The sequence below is a fragment of the Podarcis bocagei genome (genome assembly GCF_964188305.1).
Source record: "Podarcis bocagei genome assembly, chromosome: 17".
Classification (NCBI taxonomy): Eukaryota; Metazoa; Chordata; class Lepidosauria; order Squamata; family Lacertidae; genus Podarcis; species Podarcis bocagei.
The window spans coordinates 41,036,416-41,062,981 of NC_138143.1; the positions used below are offsets into that span (position 1 = coordinate 41,036,416).

The 26,566-nt window shown below is 45.0% G+C and overlaps 1 protein-coding gene across 1 annotated transcript in view; it reads left to right on the plus strand.

Annotated features, from left to right (window-relative positions):
* Positions 1 to 26,566, plus strand: part of TBX15 (T-box transcription factor 15) — a 109,116-nt gene that overhangs the window by 62,168 nt on the left and 20,382 nt on the right. Inside the window, exons 3-6 of the mRNA XM_081176538.1 lie at positions 9,764 to 9,865; positions 12,937 to 13,108; positions 14,940 to 15,107; positions 16,898 to 16,962. Coding sequence (XP_081032664.1) covers positions 9,764 to 9,865; positions 12,937 to 13,108; positions 14,940 to 15,107; positions 16,898 to 16,962 — 507 coding nt within the window. The remainder of the gene's footprint in view (positions 1 to 9,763; positions 9,866 to 12,936; positions 13,109 to 14,939; positions 15,108 to 16,897; positions 16,963 to 26,566) is intronic.

The window sequence follows — 26,566 nt, forward strand, 5'->3', positions numbered from 1 at the left end:
GGTCAGGTGTGCCAACTTGAATAAAATATTTTTTTGAGGGGGCAGGTAAGCCACACCCCCATAATTGATTACGTGATGTGGCACGCACACACTATTTGAATGGCAATGCCCATCAATATTTGGGCTCCCCGGCCCCCTCAAATATTTGGGGGGGGGCAAAGGGACTTGGGCCCCTATGAGTTTGCTCCTATGACTGAGGTTATCATGTAGCCAGTTAGATTTACCTAGGTGCTGAGACCATAGAAGGCAAACAAAGCTTTTGAGGTTACTGCCCATAATCTTTGTTTATCCACAGGTCCTAGTCAAAGACAACTGGCTATATAAAAATGTTGCTGTTTTGGGGATGAATGAGATATAAACCATTGGCACCAAAGAGCTGAATCAGGCTGTAAATGAACTAAGAAAGGGATGAGAGGAGGGTATGCATTGTCAAGAAGATGGGAGAAGCAGCTATTGGGGTAAAGCTGACATTGGGAGGTGGCTACCCCCCCAATAAATATAACTACTGCATATTTTGCAGAAGAAGAAAATGCGCACATATCTCCCAAGGTTTAGCTTAATACAAGTAAAAAAAAAAATTGATGTTGTTTGTGGGAACATTCACATCATTTTTTTTAAAAAAATATATTTTTCATTAAAGATTTCTTAGTTTACAGAAATATGTGCATTGTCTCTTTTTTCAAGTTGTGTTTTCTACAGGTCAGTTACATAATGCTTCTATATTTCTGCATTGTTGTATGCGTGGAGCTTTGTGTCAGCGTCACTTGTGAGAGTTTCTCTTTCTATTCACTTGTTATATTTCCTTGGTGGGGGAGAGAGGTTGGGGTGGCCTAGGGTGTGGTTGGTTGTCTTTGGTTGGCTGTAGTGAGATTTGTTTATGTGTCGGAGTGTGTCAGAGGGTGGGTTTTTGGGTTAGCCATATTGATTCGTATGCTGTCGGATTCTTGTTGTCTTGTTGGGCTATGTATGTGATAAAGGGGAACCATACCGGGGAGAAGGCATCTTCTTCTATTTGTCCCCATGTCAGCTTCAGTTTGTTGGTTAGTTTTTCTAGCGAGACTGTTTACCATACTATTTGATATCATTGGTCCATGTTTACTCCTGACAGGTCTCTCCACTGTCTGGCTATTATGCTTCTGGTTGCTGAGAGTACCGGTAGGTTGGTTATGAACTCTTTATAATGTGAGTGGGTATTATTCCCTTGGAAGATGTTCAATAGGGCCAGCAGGGGGATACTGTTCTGGGGTGACTTCTAAGACTTGTTTAGTTATTTTGCTTCTTTCTTGTATGACTGATGTCCAGAGGAGTTGGATTTTGGGACATTCCCACCACATGTGGAGGTATGTGCCTGTGGAAATGCATCCTCTCCAGCCTCTTGGTGAGGCTCCTGGGCATATCAGCGCTAGTTTCTGTGGTGTTAGGTACCATCTGTAAGTGAGTTGCAGGGTGAGTTATTTTCTTTTAGCTGAGATGGATTTAAAGTGGGGTTTGGACCACATTCTAGTCCATTGGGTGGGGTTAATTTCATAGCCTATGTCATCCTCTCATTGTTTTTTGATTACGTTGATGGGTTTTGTGGGATTTTGGAGCAGTATTTTGTATATTGTGCATACCATCCCCTTGCCATGTGCCTTTGTTGTTAGGAGGAAGTTTTGTTGCTGCTGATTTTACTACTGGATTGTTTAAGAAGGCATGTAATTGGTGGTGTGTTAGCCAGGGCATTTTGATGTACCCTAGCTTATCTTGTAGGGACATGGGTTGCGCTGTGGGTTAAACCATAGAGCCTAGGTCTTGCTGATCAGAAGGTCGGCGGTTTGAATCCCTGCGACGGGGTGAGCTCCCGTTGCTCGGTCCCACCTCCTGCCAACCTAGCAGTTCGAAAGCACGTCAAAGTGCAAGTAGATAAATAGGTACCACTCCGGCGGGAAGGTAAACGCCGTTTCGGTGCGCTGCTCTGGTTCGCCAGAAGCAGCTTAGTAATGCTGGCCGCATGACCCGGAAGCTGTACGCCGGCTCCCTCGGCCAATAAAGCGAGATGAGCACCGCAACTCCAGAGTCGGTCACGACTGGACCTAATGGTCAGGGCTCCCTTTACCTTTACCTTAGGTTTTCTTTTTTTCTTTGCATTTTCAAAAACAGGAACAGAAAGCATACTCTACCCCCCCGTCCCACTTACAACTTTGTACCAAATACAGCATGTATACATATACCATATGACCTTCCACTCTTGTCCTGGTTCCTTTGCTTTCCTACTACTCTGTGTAATCTACATCTTTTTAATCATCCAATTTGTTATCTATTAAAAACTCTGTTTCAACTCTTCTGCTGAATTTACTCGAGACCTGCTAAGCTATGTATTTGTTTATACTGGTTCTTAAAATATTCAACAAACATTATCCATTCCTCCTTGCTTTACATATATTTGTTTTCTCTTATCCTGTTTGTCAGACCAGCCAGTTCAGCATATTCAAACATTTTACACTGCCATTCTTCCTTAGTGGGTACTATACTTGCTCTCCACCTTTGTGCCAATAAGGTTCTAGCTGCGGTGGCGGTGTTTTGGGGTAAGTTTTTTAAAGTATCTTTTAAAATTCATTATATATAATTTCCCAATATTCCTTAATTACTTTACAGGACTACCACATGTGGAAAAAGGATCCCCCATTTTCATCGCACTTCCAACATACACCTTTCTCTTTTTCAGACATTTTCGCCAATCTGGTGGGTGTTAAATACCATCTGTGGGTCATTTTCATCATATTTTCTTTTATCGCATAGCATGCTGTGAAATTCATATTTCTTTCCCACAACTTTTCCCATAATTCATAATCAATATTGTGACCCACATCTTGTGCCCAAGATCATGTTTGATTTCACAAATTCCTCTTTAGTTTCCCACTCCAACAGCCGTGTGAACATTTTTTATACTACTTTTATATTTGTATCTAATAGGTCTTTGAGACTTTCGTCCTGCAAAGCCGTTTTTCCTAACTATCTTAAACAATTCATTAATCTGATGTACCTGTAGCCAATCCGTAACCGGGTTCTTAATTCCTCGAGATTTCTCAGTCTTGGTTCCTGTCCTATAAAATCTAAAATTTCACTGTATGTTAACCACTGCTTATCCATATTTGTTCTTCTCCTGGTCATAGCTTCCCCTGTCAGTTTGGTTTTGCCGTCTAGTATCCCTTTAGCGAAAAAGAATCTGCCTCTCTTGTCTTTTAGCACTGTTGTGGCTTTGAAATTCAGGTCTCTACTGCGTATTATAGCTATTCTGCGAGCCGTTCCAGAGTCAGGTGCAAACCATTGTTGACTGAAGCTGGGTTCGCTCAGGAGTTTGCTTCCTTTAGGTGAATTGCATATTTCTTGTAGGAAGGCAATGTGTGGTTTCATGGTGTTTGTATATGAGGTGATGCATTTTCTTTTGATAGGGTTTCCCAACCCCCTCACGTTTAATGCAATTGCTTTTAAGCAAGCCATTCTGCTTGTCTACTTTATTGGATGATTCCAGTGGCGTAGCGTGAGGGGTGCAGGGGGGCCAGCCACACCAGGCGCAACATCTGGGGGTTAGGGTTAGGGGGCGCAAATCCATGGGTCAGGGGGCGCAAATCCACGGGTTAGGGGGCGCAAATTACTTGCCTTGCCCCGGGTGCTGACAACCCACGCTACGCCACTGGATGATTCCCCACCAACCCGTCAGGGTTGTCCTGTGTCTCTCGCCTTATATTGTCTATCCAACCTATTTTGTTGTGTTGGCATAAAGTGTGATGGGTGGGGGAAGAGGGGGATTAGAATTAGATTTGGGTTAAAGACTGGGGGGGGGTAGATTACAGAAAGTAGGCTATATGTTCTTATATAAGTGTTTGCTTGGGGTTATTTGAATCATCTGGCTTTCAACCCGTTGGTCCTGGGTCTCAGCTGGCATGGAGGGCCTTGTTTAAGGACAGGACATCCTGACTGTCATTTGCGATAGGGGAATGGTCAGTGAGATGGTGTTAAGTGCCTTTGTGACACTTGTGTTGGGTATAAGGTTTATAAGCAATGTTGTCAGTGTTGTTAACAACATTATTGGTTTGTTGGGGTAGGGATATGGGTATTGGCACACTCTGGCGCCACCATTGTGGTGGTTGTGTGTCAGATTTTAGCCTGTTTGTTGATTGTTTTATTGAGGTTAGGGGTCTTGTTTTAGTTGGTATGGGTTTCTTTCTTTGCTTTTAGTTTTCTTTTACCTACTGATTTTGTTTGTTGCCTTTGTGTGGTGAAGGAGGAGACAGAGAGGTTGGCGGGGGAATTCACATCATTTTAATTCTTTTTGTACAGTATTAGAAATAACTATTGTGAACACACTGAGGGAAATTAGTTTGTCTTCCATGAGTGTTCATTTGCCTTGTTGCTCTGATGTACTGCTGTGAGGTTGTTCATATGACCCAAGATAGCCCAAGATAGAAGCATGTTGAGCAAATGTTGGTAAGAACACAAGAGATTTGCTGCATTTGGGCCCAATGTCCATTGAATCCAATATTAATGTTTCCAACTATAGTCACCAGGAGGCCTTGGGGATGCCTATAAGCAAGGTGTAAATGCAATACATGGTTTTGTCCTGAGTAGCTGTTATTTGGTGGTAGAATGCTTCTGAATTTGGAGGTTCCATCTAGCTAGCATGGGAATGCTGGCTAAGAGTCAAGGCCGCAGCTGAAACCTCACCTCAGCTATAAAGTCACCAGGTGGCCTCAAGTAAGCTGCCATTTTCCTCTTCAGCCCCTCTCCCAATTTACAGCACAGATATATAAATAGTGCAGTGAGGATTCCTGAGGTAATCTTTCTAAAGCACACTAAATGCTATATAAATAGGAAGTATTTTTCCCTCTTATTACGTTTGAGCGGAAGGCATTGTGGCCACCACTGAAAATCATTTCTTGCTTCTGTTATATAACAACACTGAATTGGCAGGATTCCAGTGCGGCCGGAGGAGGAGTTATGATCTCTTCGATGACCCCAGAAGCAAATATTCTTTGTTCATAAAACAGGGCTACTGTCTCCATTTGGTAAAATACCAGGGTGGCACTAGGAAAACAATGTCATTATAAATAGAAATTGGTGTCAGGTGGCCATCAGTGGGATGGCACACACACTGAAGAAAATTTGATGCGTGAATTAGACTGGGCGCATCAGTCCTTCAGAGAAAAAAGAATGCTGCACAGCATGTGCCATTTGTTCTCCTAACCCAGGGGGAGGCAACCTAAGGCCCGGGGGCCGGATGCGTAATCAATACGTAAGGGGTGGCAGTTGTCCTCGTCAATGGTTGGGGGCAAGTTGTATTTGCAGCACCTAGAGAACACCATGTTAGTTGTCCCTGGTATTATGACATTGTTGTTGTTTAGTCGTTTAGTCATGTCCGCCTCTTCATGACCCCCTGGACCAGAGCACGCCAGGCCCTCCTGTCTTCCACTGCCTCCCGCAGTTTGGTCAAACTCATGCTGGTAGCTTCGAGAACACTGTCCCACCATCTCGTCCTCTGTCGTCCCCTTCTCCTTGTGCCCTCCATCTTTCCCAACATCAGGATCTTTTCCAGAGAGTCTTCTCTTCTCATGAGGTGGCCAAAGTCTTGGAGCCTCAGCTTCAGGATCTGTCCTTCCAGTGAGCACTCAGGGCTGATTTCCTTCAGAATGGATAGGTCTGATCTTCTTGCGGTTCATGGGACTCTCAAGAGTCTATTATGACATTAGGGTGTGCCATTTTAGGGAGTGAAACTTAATTTTTGCAAATTTCTTCAGTAAGGGGGGTCTTGAAAATATGTCAGGTGTGTGGGATTCAAATCTGCTATCATTTTTTGTATTTAACTTGGTAAGCCTACATATGAGGAAGAAGCACACAAACTGATTTCGGAAAACCAAAGAATTTTAATTTTGCCTTCTGAAAAGGTCAGGCCAATTCTAAATAACATTAATAAATAAAAATAATATTAATCTATAATATAATTGCAAGTACTTGGCAACCATTTGAAATGATTTCTATGCAATTTTACACACATTTTCCCTCTCAAACAAAACTAAGCTATATTAATTTAACCGAAATATTTTTGAATTCCCAAGTCTCTTACAACATTTTAGCACCCCTCATTTTTTGATTTTGAAAAATTTAGCATGCCCTACCGCAGCATTCCTAGCCACAGGTGTGACCTGAGCACCCACCTGCAATAACAGATCCCAAAGTGTCGCTTCTTTGCTTCCCCGTTTCATTCTGGAGATTCTGCAAAAACTTGGAATGGGCGAGTGAGTGGAGGCAAGAGTTTATTGGCATGTTTGCTTGAGGAGTTTTCTATGCCAAGAGTCCCTTTGTGTCCCTTGACGCTGGACGCAGAGCAACAGTTTTCAATGTTTTAGCAGACTCCTTCCTCTGTCATCTTTACAATCCTGCCTTTCCCCTTCCTCTTTAAATGATGTGCAGATTGATTTTTCAGAGAAATTAAACACTTTTTATTGGTGCTGGGTGGGTGGGGAAGCAAGGATTGCAGCCTCAATTTAATTTAATTTATGGGGAGGGAATGATGTGGTGATTGATGAACAGGGATAATTATTGGGGGGGGGTGTGGAACTGATGTTACAGACACAGATGTTCTTATATTATATTTATTATAAAATATATATTAACCAGAGGGTCACCAACCACTGGAGTAGCTGCATGTATGTTTGGGTGAAGAACTGAGGAGAAACTCTCTCTCTCTCTCTCTCTCTGTGTGTGTATGGCATGATCCTGGGGGAGAGAAAGAGATATGGGGTGACTTATTTGCACAGGGGAAATGAGTGGACTGAGGGTTAATTTAGGATGAATTCATTTGGACAATGAATTAGGGGGAACGTGGGGGTGTGTTCTTCCCAATAGTCCTTCCCCCCCTGTGGAACGCCCTTCCATTGGATGTCAAGGAGATAAAGAACTATTAGAAGACATCTGAAGGAAGCCCTGTATCGGGAAGCTTTTAATGTTCGATGCTTTGTTATGCTTTTTACATTTCCAAGCACAGTTCAAAGTGTTGGTGCTGACCTTTAAAGCCCTAAACGGCTTTGGCCCTGCATACCTGAAGGAGCGTCTCCACCCCCATCATTCAGCCGGACACTGAGGTCCAGCGCCGAGGGCCTTCTGGTGGTTCCCTCACTGCAAGAAGTGAGGTTACAGGGATCCAGGCAGAGGGCCTTCTTGGTAGTGGCGCCTGCCCTGTGGATCACCCTCCCATCAGATGTCAAGGAAATAAACAAATATCTGATTTTTAGAAGACACCTGAAGGGAGCCCTGTTTAGGGAAGTTTTTAATGTTTGATGTTTTATTGTGTTTTTAATATTTTCTTGGCAGCTGCCCAAAGTGGCTGGGGAAACCCAGCCACATTGGTGGGGTATAAATAATAAATTATTATTATTATTATTGTAGAACAATAAAATGTCTCCAAATTCCTCTGTAGCCGTGCCAGCCAAATGCCTTTGACATTCTTAAAAGTGGTCGGTGCACAAAGCATCCCCTGTTTGTCCCCACCGTTTGTTAGGAGAGTGTATGAGTTTTATCGCTTGTTGTATGATGCCTGTCTGTGCATGATAGAGAAGGCTATATAAAACCATGTGAATTGTCATTTCAGGCTTGGGTGGTATGTACCCCCATCTCTAAAATGGGTACATGTTTTTTTCTAAGAGGTTCACATGCAATTCCATCATCACACAAGCGTATCATGTGTGATATGACCTGAAGCCTGTGGTTCACTTTCTTGGTGTTTGTTGTGCTCTGTATGAAGATAATTTCCTGCCTTTTGACTGAAGCATGACTAGTCTTGTCTGAGATATATTGATACCATGTGGGGATGGATGGTTATTATTTAATATGTGGTGGATTTATAAACTCATAGCTAAGAAAGGCTCTGTGCAGCAAACGGAATATGTTGGGCAGTGTTTCTACAAATTTATATCCACAGTGGAAGACCTTGTTCAGGCTCTGTGTCGCAGAACTTTTTTTAAAATGTGCAACTTGACATAAAACATTCCAGGAGGAAATTAGCCATTCCAAATTCAGGTTAGTTACATTTAGTTACTGAAGAGATAGGTAGCACATTGCCAAAATAGTGCAACACTTTGTCGTGTTGATAAAGAACATAGAAGCTTAGATAGTTACTTTATACCATTTCAGACAACTGGTTCATCTAGCTTTGTATAATTGTCACCGTCTGTTCCTCAAGATTTCTGCAGGAACTTGTGATTTTTTAAAAGAAATCCTCATGAAAATTCTTCAGCATTTTAGTGCAAATTTCTCCTAATAAACAAACGTTTGTTGCCAGTTTTGACAGATGTACACTTTTTTTGCAAGCATTTTCTTCTAATATGATATAATTTTGTACACTATTTTCACCAATATACAGTGGTGCCTCCAGTTGTGGATGGGATCTGTTCCGGAGGTCTGGTCGGATCCTGAGGCTTCCACAACCTGAGGACCGCTTCTGCGCATATGCGCACGGTGGTAGACCACTTCTGCGCATGCGCGCGTGGCAAAACCTGGAAAATACTTCCAGGTTTGCTGCTTTCACATCCCGAAGGTTATGTAACCGGAGGGTTACGTAAGCAGAGGCACTACTGTACTAATTTTTCTGCACACTTACCCCCTAGCAAATGCATTTCTGTGATGGGTGCCTTAGTTGAGATTACTGCCTTGCAAGGAATATGACTAGATGATCCTTTGGGTCCCTTTCAACTCTGCAATTCTACGATTAGTTGGGGAACTGCATCACAAAATTTGGATAAATGTGAATTTTTGGAGGGTGGCTGTGTTTTGGGTCTTATAGAATCATAAAAATCATAGCATCAGATGTCAAGGAGATAAAGAACTACACAACTATTAGAAGACATCTGAAGGAAGCCCTGTATCGGGAAGCTTTTAATGTTTGATGTTTTGTTATGCTTTTTACATTTCCAAGCACAATTCAAAGTGTTGGCGCTGACCTTGAAAGCCCTAAACGGCTTTGGCCCTGCATACCTGAAAGAGCATCTCCAACCCCATCATTCTACCTGGACACTGAGGTCCAGCGCCAAGGGCCTTCTGGCGGTTTCCTCACTGCGAGAAGCCAAGTTACAGTACAGGGAACCAGGCAGAAGGCTTTCTTGGTAGTGGCACCCTCCCATCAGATGTCAAGGAAATGAACAACTATCTGACTTTTAGAAGACATCTGAAGGCAGCCCTGTTTAGGGAAGTTTTTAATGTTTGATGTTGGAAGGAACCACAAGGGTCGTCTAGTCAAAGCCCCTGCAATGCCGGAATCATTTGCCCAATGTTGGACTTGAACCCACAAAGCTGAGGTTAAGAGTCTCATGGTATTTTGGAATTTGATAGATTCAGTTTTAAATGGATTTCCCCCCCCCTCCACCCTGACATGCGCTCTATCACTGAGCTAAGGACCTCCTTCTTAAGTGTGATGCTTAAATAGAGTGCTCTTCTTACCTAACGCTGTCAAGAGTCTCAGTTCTGAGGGTTTCCTGCCACTTTCTGTAGGCAGAACTCTCGTCAACTAAGTATGGGCACACAAAAAGACAATGCACATGGAGCAAGTGTGTGAATTAAGAGGCGGGGAATGAACTTCACAGCTTGCTGGTAGAAACTAATACTTTGTCACCAAGCCCAGCCATAATCTGTAGGCCCCTGCACAGTTCTGTCTCAACAGAGCAGCTCTCTTCGGCTCATCAGGATGACTACGTTGACCACTTTCCTCCTTCCTTTTCAACCTTCATATTTCTAGGAGAATGTTTCCTGCAATGAGAGTGAAGATTACCGGACTGGACCCCCATCAGCAGTATTACATCGCGATGGACATTGTGCCTGTGGATAACAAGAGGTACAGGTAAGAGCTGCTAAAGAATGGGAACTATTAACTAAGTGCTCCATTGAGAACCAGAGAGCCTGAGCGAGCAAGAGAGAAAGCTCAGCGCCAGACCCAAAAGGGTCAGAATTGCTTTTTAAAAGAGAAGAGAGATGCTTGGATGTGAATTGGAGTGTGCCATAACACACCTGGTTAAAAAATAGTGCGCGCACACACGCTCTCTCTCTCTCACACACGTATATAAACTCACCACCATCACCAGTGCTTTTTTTCTTTAAAAATGTTTAGGGGTATGTGTACCCCTGCGTCCCCCCAGAAAAAGCAATAATAATAATAAAATAATAATAATAATAATAATAGAATAGATAGATTTACAGCCATATAAATTTGGGCCCATGGGAGCATTAGGTCCAGTAATGTAGACCTGACACACACAATTCTAACTGTAGGGAACTGGCAGACCTTAGATTGTCTTAACTTACTGTCAGGATGCTGTCAGCAGCTCCCGGCTGGTTGCCCAGGAAAGTATAACGACAAGGAAAAGTTTCTTCCAGTCCTTTTTTATTTAAATCTTTACAGAGAGAGGCTGTAGAACGCAGCCTCTTGGATAATGGTGTTGTCCTGAGTGAATCTCCACACACCCCGTCTCTCCCACCTCCTCATTCATCATCATCATCATCACCTCCTCTGCGGGTGCCACTATTTGCCCTCTATCTTTGAGCTCTTTGCTCTCCTACTTTTAAGACTCACCAGATTCTGGGAGATGGAGGGTCTGGGATGCTTTCTAATGACAACATATCACCCAGGTGTTCCTCTGGCTCTCCCATGATTTCCCAACTTTCCCCCTCATCTGCCTCTGAGCTGCAACCTTCTTCAAACCCCTGTTATAAATCTATACTGTCTTCCTCTTCCTCCTCCACCATTCCTCCTCTGACCAGTCCCTGACACTTCAGTGCTTTTTTTCTGGGAGGACTGCTTACCTTGCTGCAAGTAACTCCTATTTCATTCTCCTCCCCTGTGGCTCTGAGCAAACAGAAACAATTGAACATGCCCCCCCCCACCCGCCAGTATTATACAAATATATGTGCCAGCTTTGTTCTGCCAATAATACACAAATTCCCAGGATACACAGAGCAGTTCTCTATCTCTTTACTGCTCCAAGATGTAAACCCTGATATAACATACCCCGTCGCCAGATATTGTGCTACATATATTGGAGGAAGGTGTGTGCCACACAACTGAAGGTTCACCCCTACAAAGTTTATATTTCGTTTGATTTATGTACCTTACATGCTTTGATTTTATTCTGGACTATCATAATTGAGAGAATGGGAATGTGTACCCCCTACCTCTATAATTGCCCTGTTGCTTATTTAGCATGCTCTCAGGTGGTGCTGTGGGTTAAACCACAGAGCCTAGGACTTGCCGATCAGAAGGTCGGTGGTTCGAAACCCCACGACGGGGTGAGCTCCCGTTGCTCGGTCCCTGCTCCTGCCAACCTAGCAGTTCAAAAGCACGTCAAAAGTGCAAGTAGATAAATAGGTACTATTCCGGTGGGAAGGTAAACAGTGTTTCCGTGCACTGCTCTGGTTCGCCAGAAGTGGCTTAGTCATGCTGGCCACATGACCCGGAAGCTGTACCCTGGCTCCCTCGGCCAATAAAGCGAGATGAGCGCAGCAACCCCAGAGTCGGCCACGACTGGACCTAATGGTCAGGGGTCCCTTTACCTTTACCTTTACTTATGTATGTAGGTGCTTTTACCTTATGCTGGCAAAGATTTTGATTTGATTTGATTTCATACTCTGATCAGGAGTATGGGTTTGGAATAGGTGTAACTCTCTCCTGGTCCCATTCCAGCCACGCCCCCTATTTGGGGAGTTACAGCAGAGTAAGTTATGCTGACTTAAGTTCCATCCGTCATTGAGCCAAGTTGTATATTTATACCAGTGTATCTCCGGCACAGCTGGGGTGAGGGTCTCACTCTGGTGTAAGCTTGGCTGAGCTCTGACTCAACTGGGAAAGCCCAAGACCTCCCAATTTCAAACTCTCTCATTCCAGCAGATTTTGGGTGCGGATTCTGATGTTAGTAACTTTCACTGAATAGAAAACTTTCAGCTTGCTATCCTCTTCATCAGTTATATATATTTTTACTCGCCCTTCACCATGAGATCTCAGGGGGGGTTAGAACAATTTAAATATACTACCGTATTTTTTGCACCATAACACTCACTTTTTTCCTCCTAGAAAGTAAGGGGAAATGTCTGTGCGTGTTATGGAGCGAATGCCTGCGGGTGGCGGGGGGGATCTGCTGCAGTCGTGAGCAGAGGATCCATGGTTCCCCTTCCTTCCCTCCTCCGTGGTTACAAAGCATGGATGGATCCTCAGGATTTTTGCATTGGGCTACTCCAAACTCACTGTCAGATCACATGTCTGTGGTCACAGCATGAACCACAAAAATCATATATCCACTATTTCGTTTAGAATATCTTTTTTCTTGTTTTCCTCCTCTAAAAACTACGTGTGAGTTATGGTCTGGTGCATGTTATAGAGCGAAAAATACGGTATATTAAAAACAGTTGAAGCAGATTACGATCAAGATAACAGGGTGGACACTAAAATGTTCATGGACAGTGTTGCAGCACACAGAAATGGAGTCTGAACTAAGGATTTTTAGAGATGAAATCATGGGACCTCCGCTGTGTAAACTGAGAAGCAAATGGCATTTGCAGGTGCAGAGTGTGTTAGAAGAGTCATCTGCAAGTAATGAAATATTCCTATTATATCTCTAAAGGCTTTCATCTGTGGATTAGTAGGGTTAACCAATTAGTCTGTCCCATGTGCAAAGTTTTCTAGGGACAGTAATTGGAAAAGAGGATTAATTGAGATGCAAAAGGGAGGAACTGGTTCCAGGTATCATCTGGTTTCCATTAAAGATGAAGCCCATGGTTTCCTTCCTGTGCATATAATCTGAGCCTGAACGCTGTTGGGTGAGTGCAGAAGGAAAGCTCTTAACGGGAGGGGGACTACAGGTGGTGTCTGTGTCTGCACTTTGAATAATAAAGCCTCCTTTCTCACATCCTCGTCTCTCGCAGGTATGTGTATCACAGCTCCAAGTGGATGGTAGCGGGCAACGCAGACTCCCCTGTGCCTCCAAGGGTTTATATTCACCCCGACTCGCTGGCATCCGGGGACACCTGGATGCGGCAGGTTGTCAGTTTTGATAAACTGAAACTGACCAACAACGAGCTAGACGACCAAGGCCATGTAAGTTATTAAGAAGCACATTCCCTTTTCATCATCATTTTGCTTCAGACCTGCCCCTTTCAGCTCTGGGCACCACACACTACAGGGATGTATTCCTTAGCTCAAAGCCCTTCCTCCAAGCAGGGGCAGAGGAAGGGGGGTGCGGAGGGGGTGGGTCGTCCAGGGTGTCACCACTGAGGGGGGTAACAAAATGCCGGGCGGCACTCACTGTGGGGCCTGCAACGTGCCCGAGCCATGCGTCTCTCCTGGGAGTGACGCGGTGACTTGAGCGCCCGCAGGCTCTGTGCTGCCCCAAACGGTCCCCCCGCTGCCTCCCCCTCAGCTGTAGGGCGGCTGAGTGGGAGGAGGCAGGCAGAATCCTCGGAAGCCCTGTGGAGCGTCCTGCCCCTCCCTGCGGGCCGTTGGCCCCACCCCTGGCACAGGGTATATGCGCTGTCCCAGGTGCCCGATCAGTTTGCTCCGCCACTGCCTTCAAGGTGCAGTTTCTGCTCTTCCTGCAGGGCCATAGGAAGGCAGGGGCACAGTGTGTGGGGTGGGGGTGGGATGCCCCCATGCAGGCCTAGCCCAGTGCTCCTTTCCAGCCACCAAGGGTCATGTCAGCCGGTTGGACTCCCCCCTGCATGGGTGGGAAGGCGCTCAGGGAAACCCTGTTTTGCTCCAGTGGGGGTGGGGTCATTCTGGCAGTGAGGACTGGGCTGGTGTCCCCCTGCCCAGTGTGTGCATGCTCTCCCACCCTGGACACTGGCAGCCAATGGTAAGAAGGTTTAGGGACTACTGTCATACCTCGGGATGAATACGCTCCAGGTTAAGCGTTTTCGGGTTGCGCTCCGCGGCAACCTGGAAGAAACGGAATGCATTATCTCTGGGTTTTGCCGCTCACACATGCGCTCAAAATTACATCAGCGCATGCGCGGAAGCGGCAAAACATGACCCGTGCAGGCGCAGATGTGCAGGCGCATGTTATGTCCACGTCAGGATGTGAACGGGGCTCCGGAACGGATCCTGTTTGCATCCAGAGGTACCACTGTAGCTCCACTGGGGACTGGGAGTGACTGCAGGGAACATAAAACACTGGTTCTAAAAGATCTACGCAGCCTCTCAGTATGTTTCTGAGCACAATTCCAAGTGTTGGTGCTGACCTTTAAAGCGTCTCCACCCCCATCATTCAGCCTGGAGGCTGAGGTCCACCTCTGAGGGTCTTCTGGAGGTTCTCTCACTGCAAGAAGGCAGAGGGCCTTCTCAGTATTGGTGCCCACCCTGTGGAACGCCCTCCCATCAGATGTCAAGGAAATAAAGAACTATCTGACGTTTAGAAGACATCTGAAGGTGGCCGTCCTGTATCAGGAAGTTTTTAATGTTTGATATTTTACTATGTTTTTATATGTGTTGGAAGCTGCCTAGAGTGGTTGGGGCAACCCAGCCAGATTGCTCAGGGTATTATTATTATTATCATTATTATTATTATACAGTACAGTGGTACCTCGGGTTAAGTACTTAATTCGTTCCGGAGGTCCATTCTTAATCTGAAACTGTTCTTAACCTGAAGCACCACTTTAGCTAATGGGGCCTCCTGCTGCCACCGCACCACTGGAGCCCGATTTATGTTCTTAACCTGAAGCACTATTTCTAGCTTAGTGGAGTGTGTAACCTGAAGCGTATGTAACCTGAAGCGTGTGTAACCCAAGGTACTACTGTAGTATAATTCTATTCTTATCAGGCTACTAGTTTGGGAGTCATTTGTTCAGTACCCATCCCCAAATACCAGCTCTGAAATTTTTAGAATGGTGCATTTCAAATAAATCTCCCTTGCCTTTCCTCTGTTTTCCCAAAGATAATCCTGCACTCAATGCACAAGTATCAGCCCCGCGTCCATGTTATCCGCAAAGACTTCAGCAGTGACCTGTCTCCCACGAAGCCAGTCCCCACAGGTGATGGGGTGAAAACCTTCAACTTCCCAGAGACTGTCTTTACCACCGTCACTGCTTATCAAAACCAGCAGGTAATGAAAAAGATGATCTAGCAGCCCATCTGTTAACTGCCGAACAGGTTTCGATCTGCTCTTAAATGAAAGCTATGCTGTCTGTGCCAAACTATGGCCCACTAATTAATACATTTATAAACAAATCTATCAGCAAAAGTGTCACAACAAGCCAAGTACTGTTACAGTGCAGGAGCAGAGTGGTGGTCTCAGCAATAAGTCAGCAGAGCAAGTGAAAATGACAGCATAAGTTAGCTTTGAAAGAAAAAGACAGGTGGTGTAACCCAACTTGTGGAAAAAAAAAACCCCACACACAAATTCCACAGAGGAACAGAATTTGTCATAAATCAGGAACAGAAGGAGATTTGCAACATGGACAGTTGAGTTTACAGGCTGTTGATATGGAAATATTAAGTCTTTGGAAGAATTCCAGTAGGAACTGACCTAACATTAATGTCAAGATAGCCCAACAGCGTTTCGACTACATATGTATATTTCAAATCTCAAAATCGTAAATACACGCTGAATTTTGCAGAAGACAAAGAAACCCTTTCTGCGGCTTCATGACTTTAAGCTACTTACACAGCTATTAAAAAATTGTTCGCGTTAGGAACTCAGGAAAACACGGAGAAGTGTTCATGGGTTGAGAGAAGGCTTTCCTCATAATGGGTATCTGTTTTCTTTTCCCAAATCCTTCATGAAATCTCTCTCTTGTGAGGTCAGCCAGCTGCAATGTAAGATGCACAGTGTCATTACATAGTATGTAGCTTAAAGCATATGAAAGCACAATCTGTTTTCTTTACTCGGTCCCCTGACAAGATCAAAACTCTTTGCCCTGTACTATAGATCCTACAAAGTAATGTCTGCTGGTTCCAATTTTAATGCCATCGGGCATTGTTCAGCAAATTCCTGAACAGGACAGGCTAAAGTAGGAATTGCCGTCTGTGAACTTTGCCATTCTCCCAGAAACAGCTGACATGCAAAGGACTGAGTGCACTTTGCCGCTTTCTTGAGCTCACTGTAGTTGGAAAAACAAATACCAAGATACGAGAGAGATGGAAATCTAGAAACACCAATTGCAGCTTTGAAGATAGAATGCTTTTCTGAGATTTGCTATTTTTATAGCAACATAACCTCCTAAAAGCCAACACAGCATATCAAGGAGAAATGATAAAAGGAGCGGAGGGAAGGATAAATATGGTTAGGTGTGAGCAAATGCAGTCTTCATTTTAGCTATAGATCAGTGTTTCCCAAACTTGCGTTTCCAGCTGTTTTTGGACTACAGTTCCCATCACCACTGACCACTGGTCCTGCTAGCTAGGGATGATGGGAGTTGTAGTCCAAAAAAACAGCTGGAGACCCAAGTTTGGGAAACAGTGCTGTAGATGAAGGTGGCAGGGATGCCTAAAGGTCTCATAGAATAAACGACATGGGATTTTAGGAAGAGCAAGGGGTATTGATCAGGGATAGCTGATTTACAAGTTGAAGAAACAAATACACACACACACACACACACACCACACACAATATACAATACAAGGTGTGTGTGTAATTTAATTCTGAATAAAATGCAATTGAATGCAACCCAGAATTTACAATGACATAGAACTGTTAATTTACCATTTATGGAAGCAATCATTCATTGCGCATGCCCCTAACTCAACTGCAAACTGTTTAACTGGGGGGGCAGTGTGAAATGGCATGGAGCACCAATGAAAAGAAGAGTAATTGTGGAATGATCAAAGCTATGCAAAGTGTTAAGGAATGAAATATTCTCCATAGAATCTAAGTTAATTTACATTCTGTTACAGATTACACGATTAAAAATTGACCGGAATCCATTTGCAAAAGGGTTCAGGGATTCTGGAAGAAACAGGTAAGAGGAGTCCCTTTAATCACCCCTGATTTCCTTTATTGTATCATCCTTCTCTGGCCACGGTGCTGGAGCAGGTCCCCAGGCACAATGTGGCACTTTATGTAGTTAAAAGACCCTGGAATCAGCATCTGGGGCAGCAGATGGATTCACTTGGATCCTCAAACATGGCTGTGGTCAGTTTTATTTGTACCAGTCACATTCGCTCCTCCCCAAGACGTGACTGATATCAAATCTAATGACACTTACCATCTGCTTTGCTCTGCTCTTTTACAATCAAGCAATATATGAATGTTATGAAATAAATAAATCTGCTGGGCGATTCCCCTCTCAGATCCTTGTTCATAGCCAATGCTATGTGCATGAATCGCTGGACCAGGTTATACGCTTTGGGGAGGGCAGTGTACAGAACAGTTATAGGCTGCCGTGCTGCTTTAATTGCCCTAGTTTCAGTGGGTGATTCTGATCAGGTTGCCCAAGCTTGATAGTTCTAATTCTTCACAACGCTTTTGGAAACAGATGCTGATTTCCTAGCCCAGTGATTGCTTTCCTCTTCACCATGCTATGCCATCCACCCCACTAGTGGGAGCAGAATGACTGCAGCCTCGCTGCTTAGAATCTTGTAGGCTCATAAATGTGTGTGGTCTTTCTGCTATCAAGACCAGAGGATGCCCTTCCCTAACTTCAGACGTTTTGGACTACAACTCCCATAGGCCCTGCCGACTGGGACTGATGTGAACTGCAGACCCAAACATCTGGAGGGTGCCAGGTTTCCTCTCTTATTTGGGCAAGTCTGGGTGGTTTGGTAGTTCTTTTGGATTTCTGATCCAGTGAGCATTGCAGATGGTGGAAAAGCTTGAAGCGTGTGTGTTGTAGGGGGAAGTCCAACTCTGGGATTTTAGGCATCATCTCCCAGGGATCAATTCTGGACCAGACCCTCCAGGCTCCAGGCCCATAAGGCCTCCAGGACTTGGTACACAGTGAAACCCACATTGCCTTGGATGCAGCTCTCCTTGCTGCCTTCTAGCAAGTTGTTGTTGTTTAGTCGTTTAGTGGTGTCCGCCTCTTCGTGACGCCCTGGACCAGAGCACGCCAGGCACTCCTGTCTTCCACTGCCTCCCGCAGTTTGGTCAAACTCATGCTGGTAGCTTCGAGAACACTGTCCCACCATCTCGTCCTCTGCCGTCCCCTTCTCCTTGTGCCCTTCATCTTTCCCAGCATCAGGGTCTTCTCTTCCCATGAGGTGGCCAAAGTATTGGAGTCTCAGCTTCAGGATCTGTCCTTCCAGTGAGCACTCAGGGCTGATTTCCTCCAGAATGGAGAGGTTTGATCTTCTTGCAGTCCATGGGACTCTCAAGAGTCTCATCCAGCACCATAATTCAAAAGCATCAATTCTTCAGCAATCAGCCTTCTTGATGGTCCAGCTCTCACTTCCATACATCACTACTGGGAAAACCAGAGCTTTTACTATACGGACCTTTGTTTGCAAGGTGATGTCTCTGCATTTTAAGATGCTTCTAGCAAGTAGCGCAACACAATATGAGAGGTGGCGTCAAGGAAAGTCATAGTCTGAAGGCCAAGGAAGGCTTCATCAGTTGGTTCTTGTGGGAATGTTCAGGGTGGCAGGAGAGGATATATTGTTTATCAGTATCACTCCTAACTTGCGCTAGCAAGTTCCTTTACTCAGCAGAGTGCATTCCCCTTTACACGGCAGAAAACTAGTTGCAAACTCGTGTGAGTTTCTTAAGAAAATTCAATCTGGCTTGTCCAGACTGAAATGTGTTCTAATATTTTCCTGGTAAGACCCCTTGAATCCCTCCAAAAATAATAAAGACGCCACAGTCTTATTCATAAGCAATAAAAAGTAAGTTTACTCACGATCAGGCAGAGCACAGTGTGATCCCGAAGGCAGCCCTTAGGCTCAAATTTACAAACCTGTACAAACAGGTTTACCCCATATGGGAGATAACCTGGGGGACTGCTTGGCTGGCAGCCAGCAGTTCATTCCAGGAAGTTGACAGGATGAAAGGAAGATGGAAAAGAGAGAGAGAGTGGCAGCATGCCTTGGCCTTTTACCAAGTCTGGAAAGGTCACACCCACCCACTGGTCACATGCAAGGAAGGATGCTCCAGGCCGGGAGGAACAGGAAGTTTCGACTGGCTGAACCAAACATTCCCTTGCATGTCCACTCTAGCAAAACGAGGAATGTTGTATTTGACTTCTCCCAGTGGATTACATCCCACAGTTCTGGTGTACGATGATGATATAATCACTATTAGGCCTAGGAGTCCAATCTGAACTCAGTCTGGAGTTTGGATGAACTTCCCGTGCATCTGGGAAATTAGTCATTTCTGAAAATAATTTCTAGGATGGGCTGGAGGGATTTGTCCCTTCCCTGATGAAGCATGGGTCTCAGGAGGACTGATAGATTCAAGAGCCTTGTTTGGGGAAAATTGGGAAAGGCCAGGGAAGTTTGTGTAAATAAATTAACTGCATCCAGCAGGTCTGAAGGTGCTTGTGAGTGATGAGTGGTCCATGAACATGTGGCTGGGGGGCCAAAGTCCAGCATCTGAATGAGACATCCACAAGGTTTTGGCCTGGTGCGGTTGGACTCCTCCCCCCCAAAAAAAACTCTGGGAATCACAGAAACTTGTGGCTCATTAACATTAGGTATAGGGCAGGAAATTGCTACACGGCTGTGGCTGCGGAGAGCTCAGCGCAGCTTTCTGCTGACGTCAAACGGAACTGAAATCTTTAAGGTATTACACATTTAAGAAAGCTGCCCTGGGGGGCTTATTGCAGGAAAGCCACACAAATAGTTGTGAGCGTTAACGAAGATCCTGCCAAGATTTTGTTGCAGGGTTCAGCCAACGAGATGCTGTAATTCTCGGAGGCCTTCTGCGGAGAAATTGGGTGGAGGGGCTAAAGGGAAAGGCAGAATAAAGCTGTCCTGAAGAGGTTTTCTATTGCATTACATAGACATTAATTTTGTTCAACAGCCATTCCCTCACCTGGAGAATCAGGGGACTATAGTGGGGGAGAATTATTATTATTATTATGATGATTTATTGAATTTAAATACCACCCTATACCCAGAGGTCTCAGGGCCGTTCACAGAACAAAATCAAAATATAAAACCACAAAATATATAATTAAACTAAAAACAACAACTCATTACTCCCCTTCCTCCACCACCCCATTTTAAAAAAAGCGTAGGATGTCAATCAAATCAGCCAAGAGCATGGCAAGGCTCTCAAATGGAGGACATACTACAGTTCCCAGGATTTTGGGAGGCAGTGGGAGAGCCATGACAGCTTAATTGCTATAAAATTGATATACATTTCAAGCGTATATAACCCCACTGTGTACAGTGGTACCTCGCAAGACGAACGCCTCGCAAGACGGAAAACCCGCTAGACGAAAGGGTTTTCCGTTTTGGAGGCGCTTCGCAAGACGAATTTCCCTATGGGCTTGCTTCGCAAGACGACAGCCCATAGGGAAATATCCGGGACAGCGGGGAAGCGCAGCGCGTCTTCCCCACTGTCCTCGGACCTCCTCCGAAGCCGGGCGGCGGGGCGGGAACGCCTCCTCCCGCCGCCGCGGGCTTCGAAACGATGCTCCGAAGCTGGGCGGCGGGGCGGGAACGCCTGCCCCCGCCGCCCGGCTTCGGAGCATCGTTCCGAAGCCGGGCGGCAGGGAGGGAACGCCTGCCCCCGCCGCCCGGCTTCGGAGCATCGTTCCGAAGCCGGGCGGCGGGGAGGAAACGCCTGCCCCCGCCGCCCGGCTTCGGAGCATCGTTCCGAAGCCGGGCGGTGGGGAGGGAACACCTTCTGAAGGCGGGCGGGGGGGCGAAAGTCTTTGCTCCCCCCTGCCTGCCTGTCCCGGAGGGCTTTTGAAGGCAGGCGGGGGGGGGAGCAAAGACTTTCGCCCCCCGCCCTCCTTCAGAAGAGGTCCAGGACCTCTTCTGAAGGCTGGCGGGGGGCAAAAGTCTTTGTCCCCCCTGCCTGCCTTCCCAGGGGCTTTTAAATCATCCCGGACAGCGGAGAAGTCCTCCGCTGTCCCGGGGCGATTTTAAAATGCCGCCCGCCAGCATTTTAAGATCGCCCGGACAGCGGAGAAGTCCTCCGCTGTCCCGGGGTTTTTTAAAATGCTGGGGGTGGGAAGAAAAGCCCTTGTCCCCCCCCAGCCTTCAGAAGAGGTCCGGGGACATGGTCTGAAGGCGGTTTCCCTAGGAACGCATTAATTGATTTTCAATGCATTCCTATGGGAAACCGTGCATCGCAAGACGAAAAACTCGCAAGACGAAGAGACTTGCGGAACGAATTAATTTCGTCTTGCGAGGCACCACTGTACTTTGAATTATCCTTGTCTTCTTTCTTTCGCCACAATTTTCAGCGTCATAGTTAGCTTTGTACAGTACCAGCAGGGGGCTCTGTGATTATTCTCAATTCACCCAGTTTTTTTTTTTTAAACTACTATTATATGTTTCTCACCATCGCCATACAGTGTGTGTATTAGGGTGCATAAAATGACAGTCGTCATAGTGATCCATAGTCAAAAGCAGAAGCCGGCAAATGTGTCCTCCTTTTTGCTCTTCAAAATATGGCAACCCTAGTATGTATGTGTGTCCTTGCATGTACACACACACTCTCCCTCATTGTAATTATATATATCCGTCCTTTCTGGATACGAATCCTCACAAGGCAGTTTACAAGTAACATGAAAGATACATAAACAGAAAGCCAGTAAACATCAAAAAAGTGATCATAAATATTGTTGTGTGGACAGCAGAAAGAGTTGTGTATTGGTGTATAAACAGTGGTGCCAATTACACAGAAGGCATTGAAAACACAAGTGCCCAAATTACTGGTTCAAGTTCAAGTACTTTATTACGGTCACAGACCAGCATAAGCAAAACATCTAAATAAATAGCATAACAGTATGAATCTAAGCGAATAATTGTTAAATAAATGGGAGCAAGAACCAAACGTAGATTTAAACATATACACAGAATACTTAATTAAGCATAGATAATGGGTGAGTAAAAATTTATAAGAAATTTAAAGATTGATTAACACAGCTATATGGGGTGGGCTTCAGAAGGGTGGATCTAACAATATGGGCAAATAGGATTGAATTGCAGCATAGCATTCTTCATTGAATATCTATCATGGCAGCGCAAAATCTGCCGACTGAATATGTGACTTCTGGGCTCTCGTCCTGTAATAATAGGGAGATGTAATCATGGAATCATAGAGCTGGAAGGGACTGTGAGGATCATCTGGTCCAGTTGCCTGCAATGCAGGAATCTTTTGACCAGTTTGCAGCTTGAACCCATGGCCTTGAGATTAAGAGCATCATGCTCTACTGACTGAGCCATCTCAGTTTTATTAAAAAAAGTTGTTGTTTTTTAAAAACATAGCCACCCGCCCTGTGGAATGCCCTCCCATCAGATGTCAAGGAAATAAACAACTACAGTGGTGCCCCGCAAGATGAATGCCTCGCAAGACGGAAAACTCGCTAGACGAAAGAGTTTTCCGTTTTGGAGGTGCTTCGCAAAACAAATTTCCTATGGGCTTGCTTTGCAAGACGACAATGTCTTGCGAGTTCCTCTGGTTTTTTTCCCCTCCCCCCTTTTTCTAAGCCGCTAAGCCGCTTATCAGCTGATCCGATCAGCATATAAGCTGCTAAAAGCCGCTAATAGCACTAATCCGCTAATCCTTCAATGGGCTTGCTTCGCAAGACGAAAAAACCGCTAGACGAAGAGAATCACAGAACGGATTCTTTTTGTCTTGCAAGGCACCACTGTATAGTATCTGACTTCTAGAAGACATATGAAGGCAGCCCTGTCTAGAGAAGTTTTTAATGTTTGACGTTTTATCGTGTTTGTAATATTCTGCTGGAAGCCACCCAGATGGGTGGGTATAAATAATATTTTTTTATTATTATTACTAAAGTTTCAACTGATGAAACACTAAAGCAAATTTTCAACAACCAAAATGCTGGCTATTAAAATCTCTAGTGTTTGATCAGCTAAGTTACCTCCCAGGGGTTGTTGTTGTGAGGGTAAAATGGGGTTGTGGAGAGCTATGGGTGCCTCCTTGATCACCATAAAGGAAAAGTGGCAATAAATATCCATAATTACAAGGGCAAAAACTATTATTATTATTATTATTATTATTATTATTATTATTATTTTATTATTATTATTTGAAGCAAGCAAGCTCGGAATCTGGGGGCTGCGTCTCATCTGAGGGGGATCAACAGCTATCCTTCCCCACTCTGGGGGGGCACCCATGACTTTTGCCTTCCATTACAAACTTTCCTTTGTTCAAAACTCCTCCAGGGCTGAAAAACGAGTAGCAAACAATCAAAAAGGATTACAATATTGGTATCCTCTTTCATCAAGCCTTTCCTTTTAGAAACTGTGTCTCTCCCCCACACTTTATCCTGGGATAATCGAGGCCTTCTCTCCCCCGCAGTCTCCAGGTTTTGTTTCTTTTTATTAGCTACTGCAGCATTCACACGGTGTAACGTTGCCATTAAAAGCATAGTTTGCTGTCCATTTAGAAAGCTATGGGGCAGGCTCCAACACTGAGTTAGGCATGCCGGTTCCCATTGGTGTCAACGGGCTTAAGCATGCTTAACTGCGCACTGGATTAAAGCCATGGTTTTTATTTGCTCATAAATTCTACCAACCCTCAACCCTCCCCCTTTTTTCTGGGTAGAACCCTGCACAACCCTATAAAACCTGGCTGAATTAATTGGTGGCTTGGGAACACCAACCGAAATGTACTACTCCACAAAACAAACTTAACCTAGTGTGGTGTAGTGGTTCGCTGGGGTGCTTGACCTGGAGGAAGGGAGAGATGGAGGGAGAGAGAACAAGAGAGAACCAGAGGTTCAGATTTCTCTTCTAGCGTATTAAATCCAGCCAAGCCGTGGTATTATCTCTACCAGATATCTCTAGTATAGATAATGCCACAGCTTGGCTGGATTTAATATGCTAGGGGAGAAATTTGAACGAAGGTTCTCGTTAAATGAGTAGTTACAAAATAATGAGGCACTAGGTAGCCAGTGTGAACTACAGGCTACAGTTGTTGAGTAATCAACATGGCACAAGCTAAGTAAGGAAATAATTCTACAAAATGCATTCAATGTGCCTTGAATATTTCATACCCTAATCATCACCATCACCATCACCATCAGTGGTTTTTTCCTGGAGGTACGCATACCCCTAAACATTTTGTGAATCTAAGTTCGGCCTCATTGAGGGGTGGTATTTCAATATGAGTAGGGAAATGAGAGTACCCCTAAACATTTTTAATAGAAAAAAAAGCACTGATGATAACAATAACAATAATACCCCCTTTTTTTGCCTGCGTCTTGAGAAACAGAAATGGAGTTTGTTTTTGTTTTGGGGAGTTTTACACCCCTCATTTGCTACGATGGATTTTGTTTAATTTCTCTAGAGAGATGAATGTAAAGACCAGAAGAAATAAGGCTCTGGATCCTCACAGAGAGTTGTCATTCATCGATCTGGTTTTAAAATACAGTTGTTAGGGTGCTCTTTTCTAGCCCCTTCCCTAACGATGTTCATCTTCTAACCCCACTCCTGCTCAGCTCCCCTAATTTGCTCCACCTCACTGTTGCCTCTGCTGCCATTCCCCCATTAGGGATACTTTGCAAATAAAAGCAGAAAAATATTACACCAGGTAACTTCTCTGTATAAGTGCTTAAAAATAAAGCAGCTCTCTATCGTTGACTTAGGACGCGGGTGGCACTGTGGGTTAAACCACAGAGCCTAGGGCTTACCGATCAGAAGGTTGGCGGTTCGAATCCCCACGATGGGGTGAGCTCCCGTTGCTCGGTCCCTGCTCCTGCCAACCTAGCAGTTCAAAGTCAAAGTCCAAGTAGATAAATAGGTACCGCTCCAGCGGGAAGGTAAGCGGCATTTCCGTGTGCTGCTCTGGTTCGCCAGAAGCGGCTTAGTCATGCTGGCCACATGACCCAGAAGCTGTACGCTGGCTCCCTCAGCCAATAAAGCAAGATGAGCGCTGCAACCCCAGAGTCGGTCACGACTGGACCTAATGGTCAGGGGTCCCTTTACCTTTACCTTTACCTTTATCCTTGACTTGCCTCTGTGAGAACCAACCCACAGCTTAAGCTGAATGCTGGATATTGTGATTATTCAAATGGTATTGTAAGTGTTAAGCTGAAAGGGACAAAGTGTATGTGTGTTTTACCAAAGTGTACTCTTAATTTCATATAAAACCCCAAATTTATTTGGAAAACACTCTAGGACATATGCCAAAACAAAACAAATCCTCCCCATCTTTTGCAACAAATCTTTGACAGATTGCTCTCCTAGCCCCTTTGCCTTGGAGAGACGCTACTTTCCACCAGAGAAGGTTTGGCGTTCTCAAATTAGAAGCGAAATGTTTAGATATGCAGTTGCTTTCTGACAACTGAGATTGGCGGTGTACACTGCGGGTGGGGAAAGCTTTTCAGATCAGCTAGGTGGGGTGGAAAATGTAGCAAGATATTCCAGATGCCAAGGAATGGGCTTCTTGCAAGAACACTCAGAAGACAGCAAAAGCACAGATGCGGTGGGGGGAGGATGCCCATATGGAAAGAGTTACTGAAACAAAGAGATACGTGGAACATCTTTTCCCATTTTGGGGGAACAATGGGGTCATTTAATATATTACCTATTAATAAAATGTAATGGCACTAAAAAAACAACCCTAAAAACCCCACAGAAATTCAAACAAGAGACAGTAAATTCTGAAGACCAATTGAAGAGGCTAGGTTTTTAAAAAATGAAATAGGGCCTATACAGTTTCCCTCTTTCTCCTTCCAGTCCATCATTAATGACAGAAAGAAAAATGAGAGTTTGTGATTGAACAGACAACATTAGTCCGCAATAGGACTGGGGGGAGGGCAGAGAATAGGAAACCTGAGCTGACAGGCAGGCAGTCCACTTGGACCAGGTCATGCATAAGAGCTTCAGTCTTGGTTAGGAATTCAAATCTGCAACCATTTCATCAAAGTCTGATATCATCTTGTGAAACTTGTTCTCCATGCAGTAGCAGCCCACTTGGCAGGGTAGAGCCATGGAGCCATCTTCCTGAAACCGGTGACACTGGAGCTTGCCAAGGTGGGGCAGCAGTGAGGTCTGGCCTGAGTGGAAGTACCCAGTTGGTTCTGCTGGTGCATCTACTCAGACCCAAACGTGCCCTTGCCCTGCTCCATCCCACCACAAGGTTCACTACTGCTTGAGAGTGACAGAAGTCCATGAAAACATGGATGTTGTTTGGTCGCTTAGTTGTGTCCGACTCTTCGTGACCCCCTGGACCAGAGCATGCCAGACACTCCTGTCTTCCACTGCCTCCCACAGTTTGGTCAAACTCATGCTGGTAGCTTCGAGAACACTATCCCACCATCTCATCCTCTGTCGTCCCCTTCTCCTTGTGCCTTCCATCTTTCCCAACATCAGGGTCTTTCCCAAGGAGTCTTCTCTTCTCATGAGGTGGCCAAAGTATTGGAGCCTCAGCTTCAGGATCTGTCCTTCCAGTGAGCACTCAGGGCTGATTTCCTTAAGAAT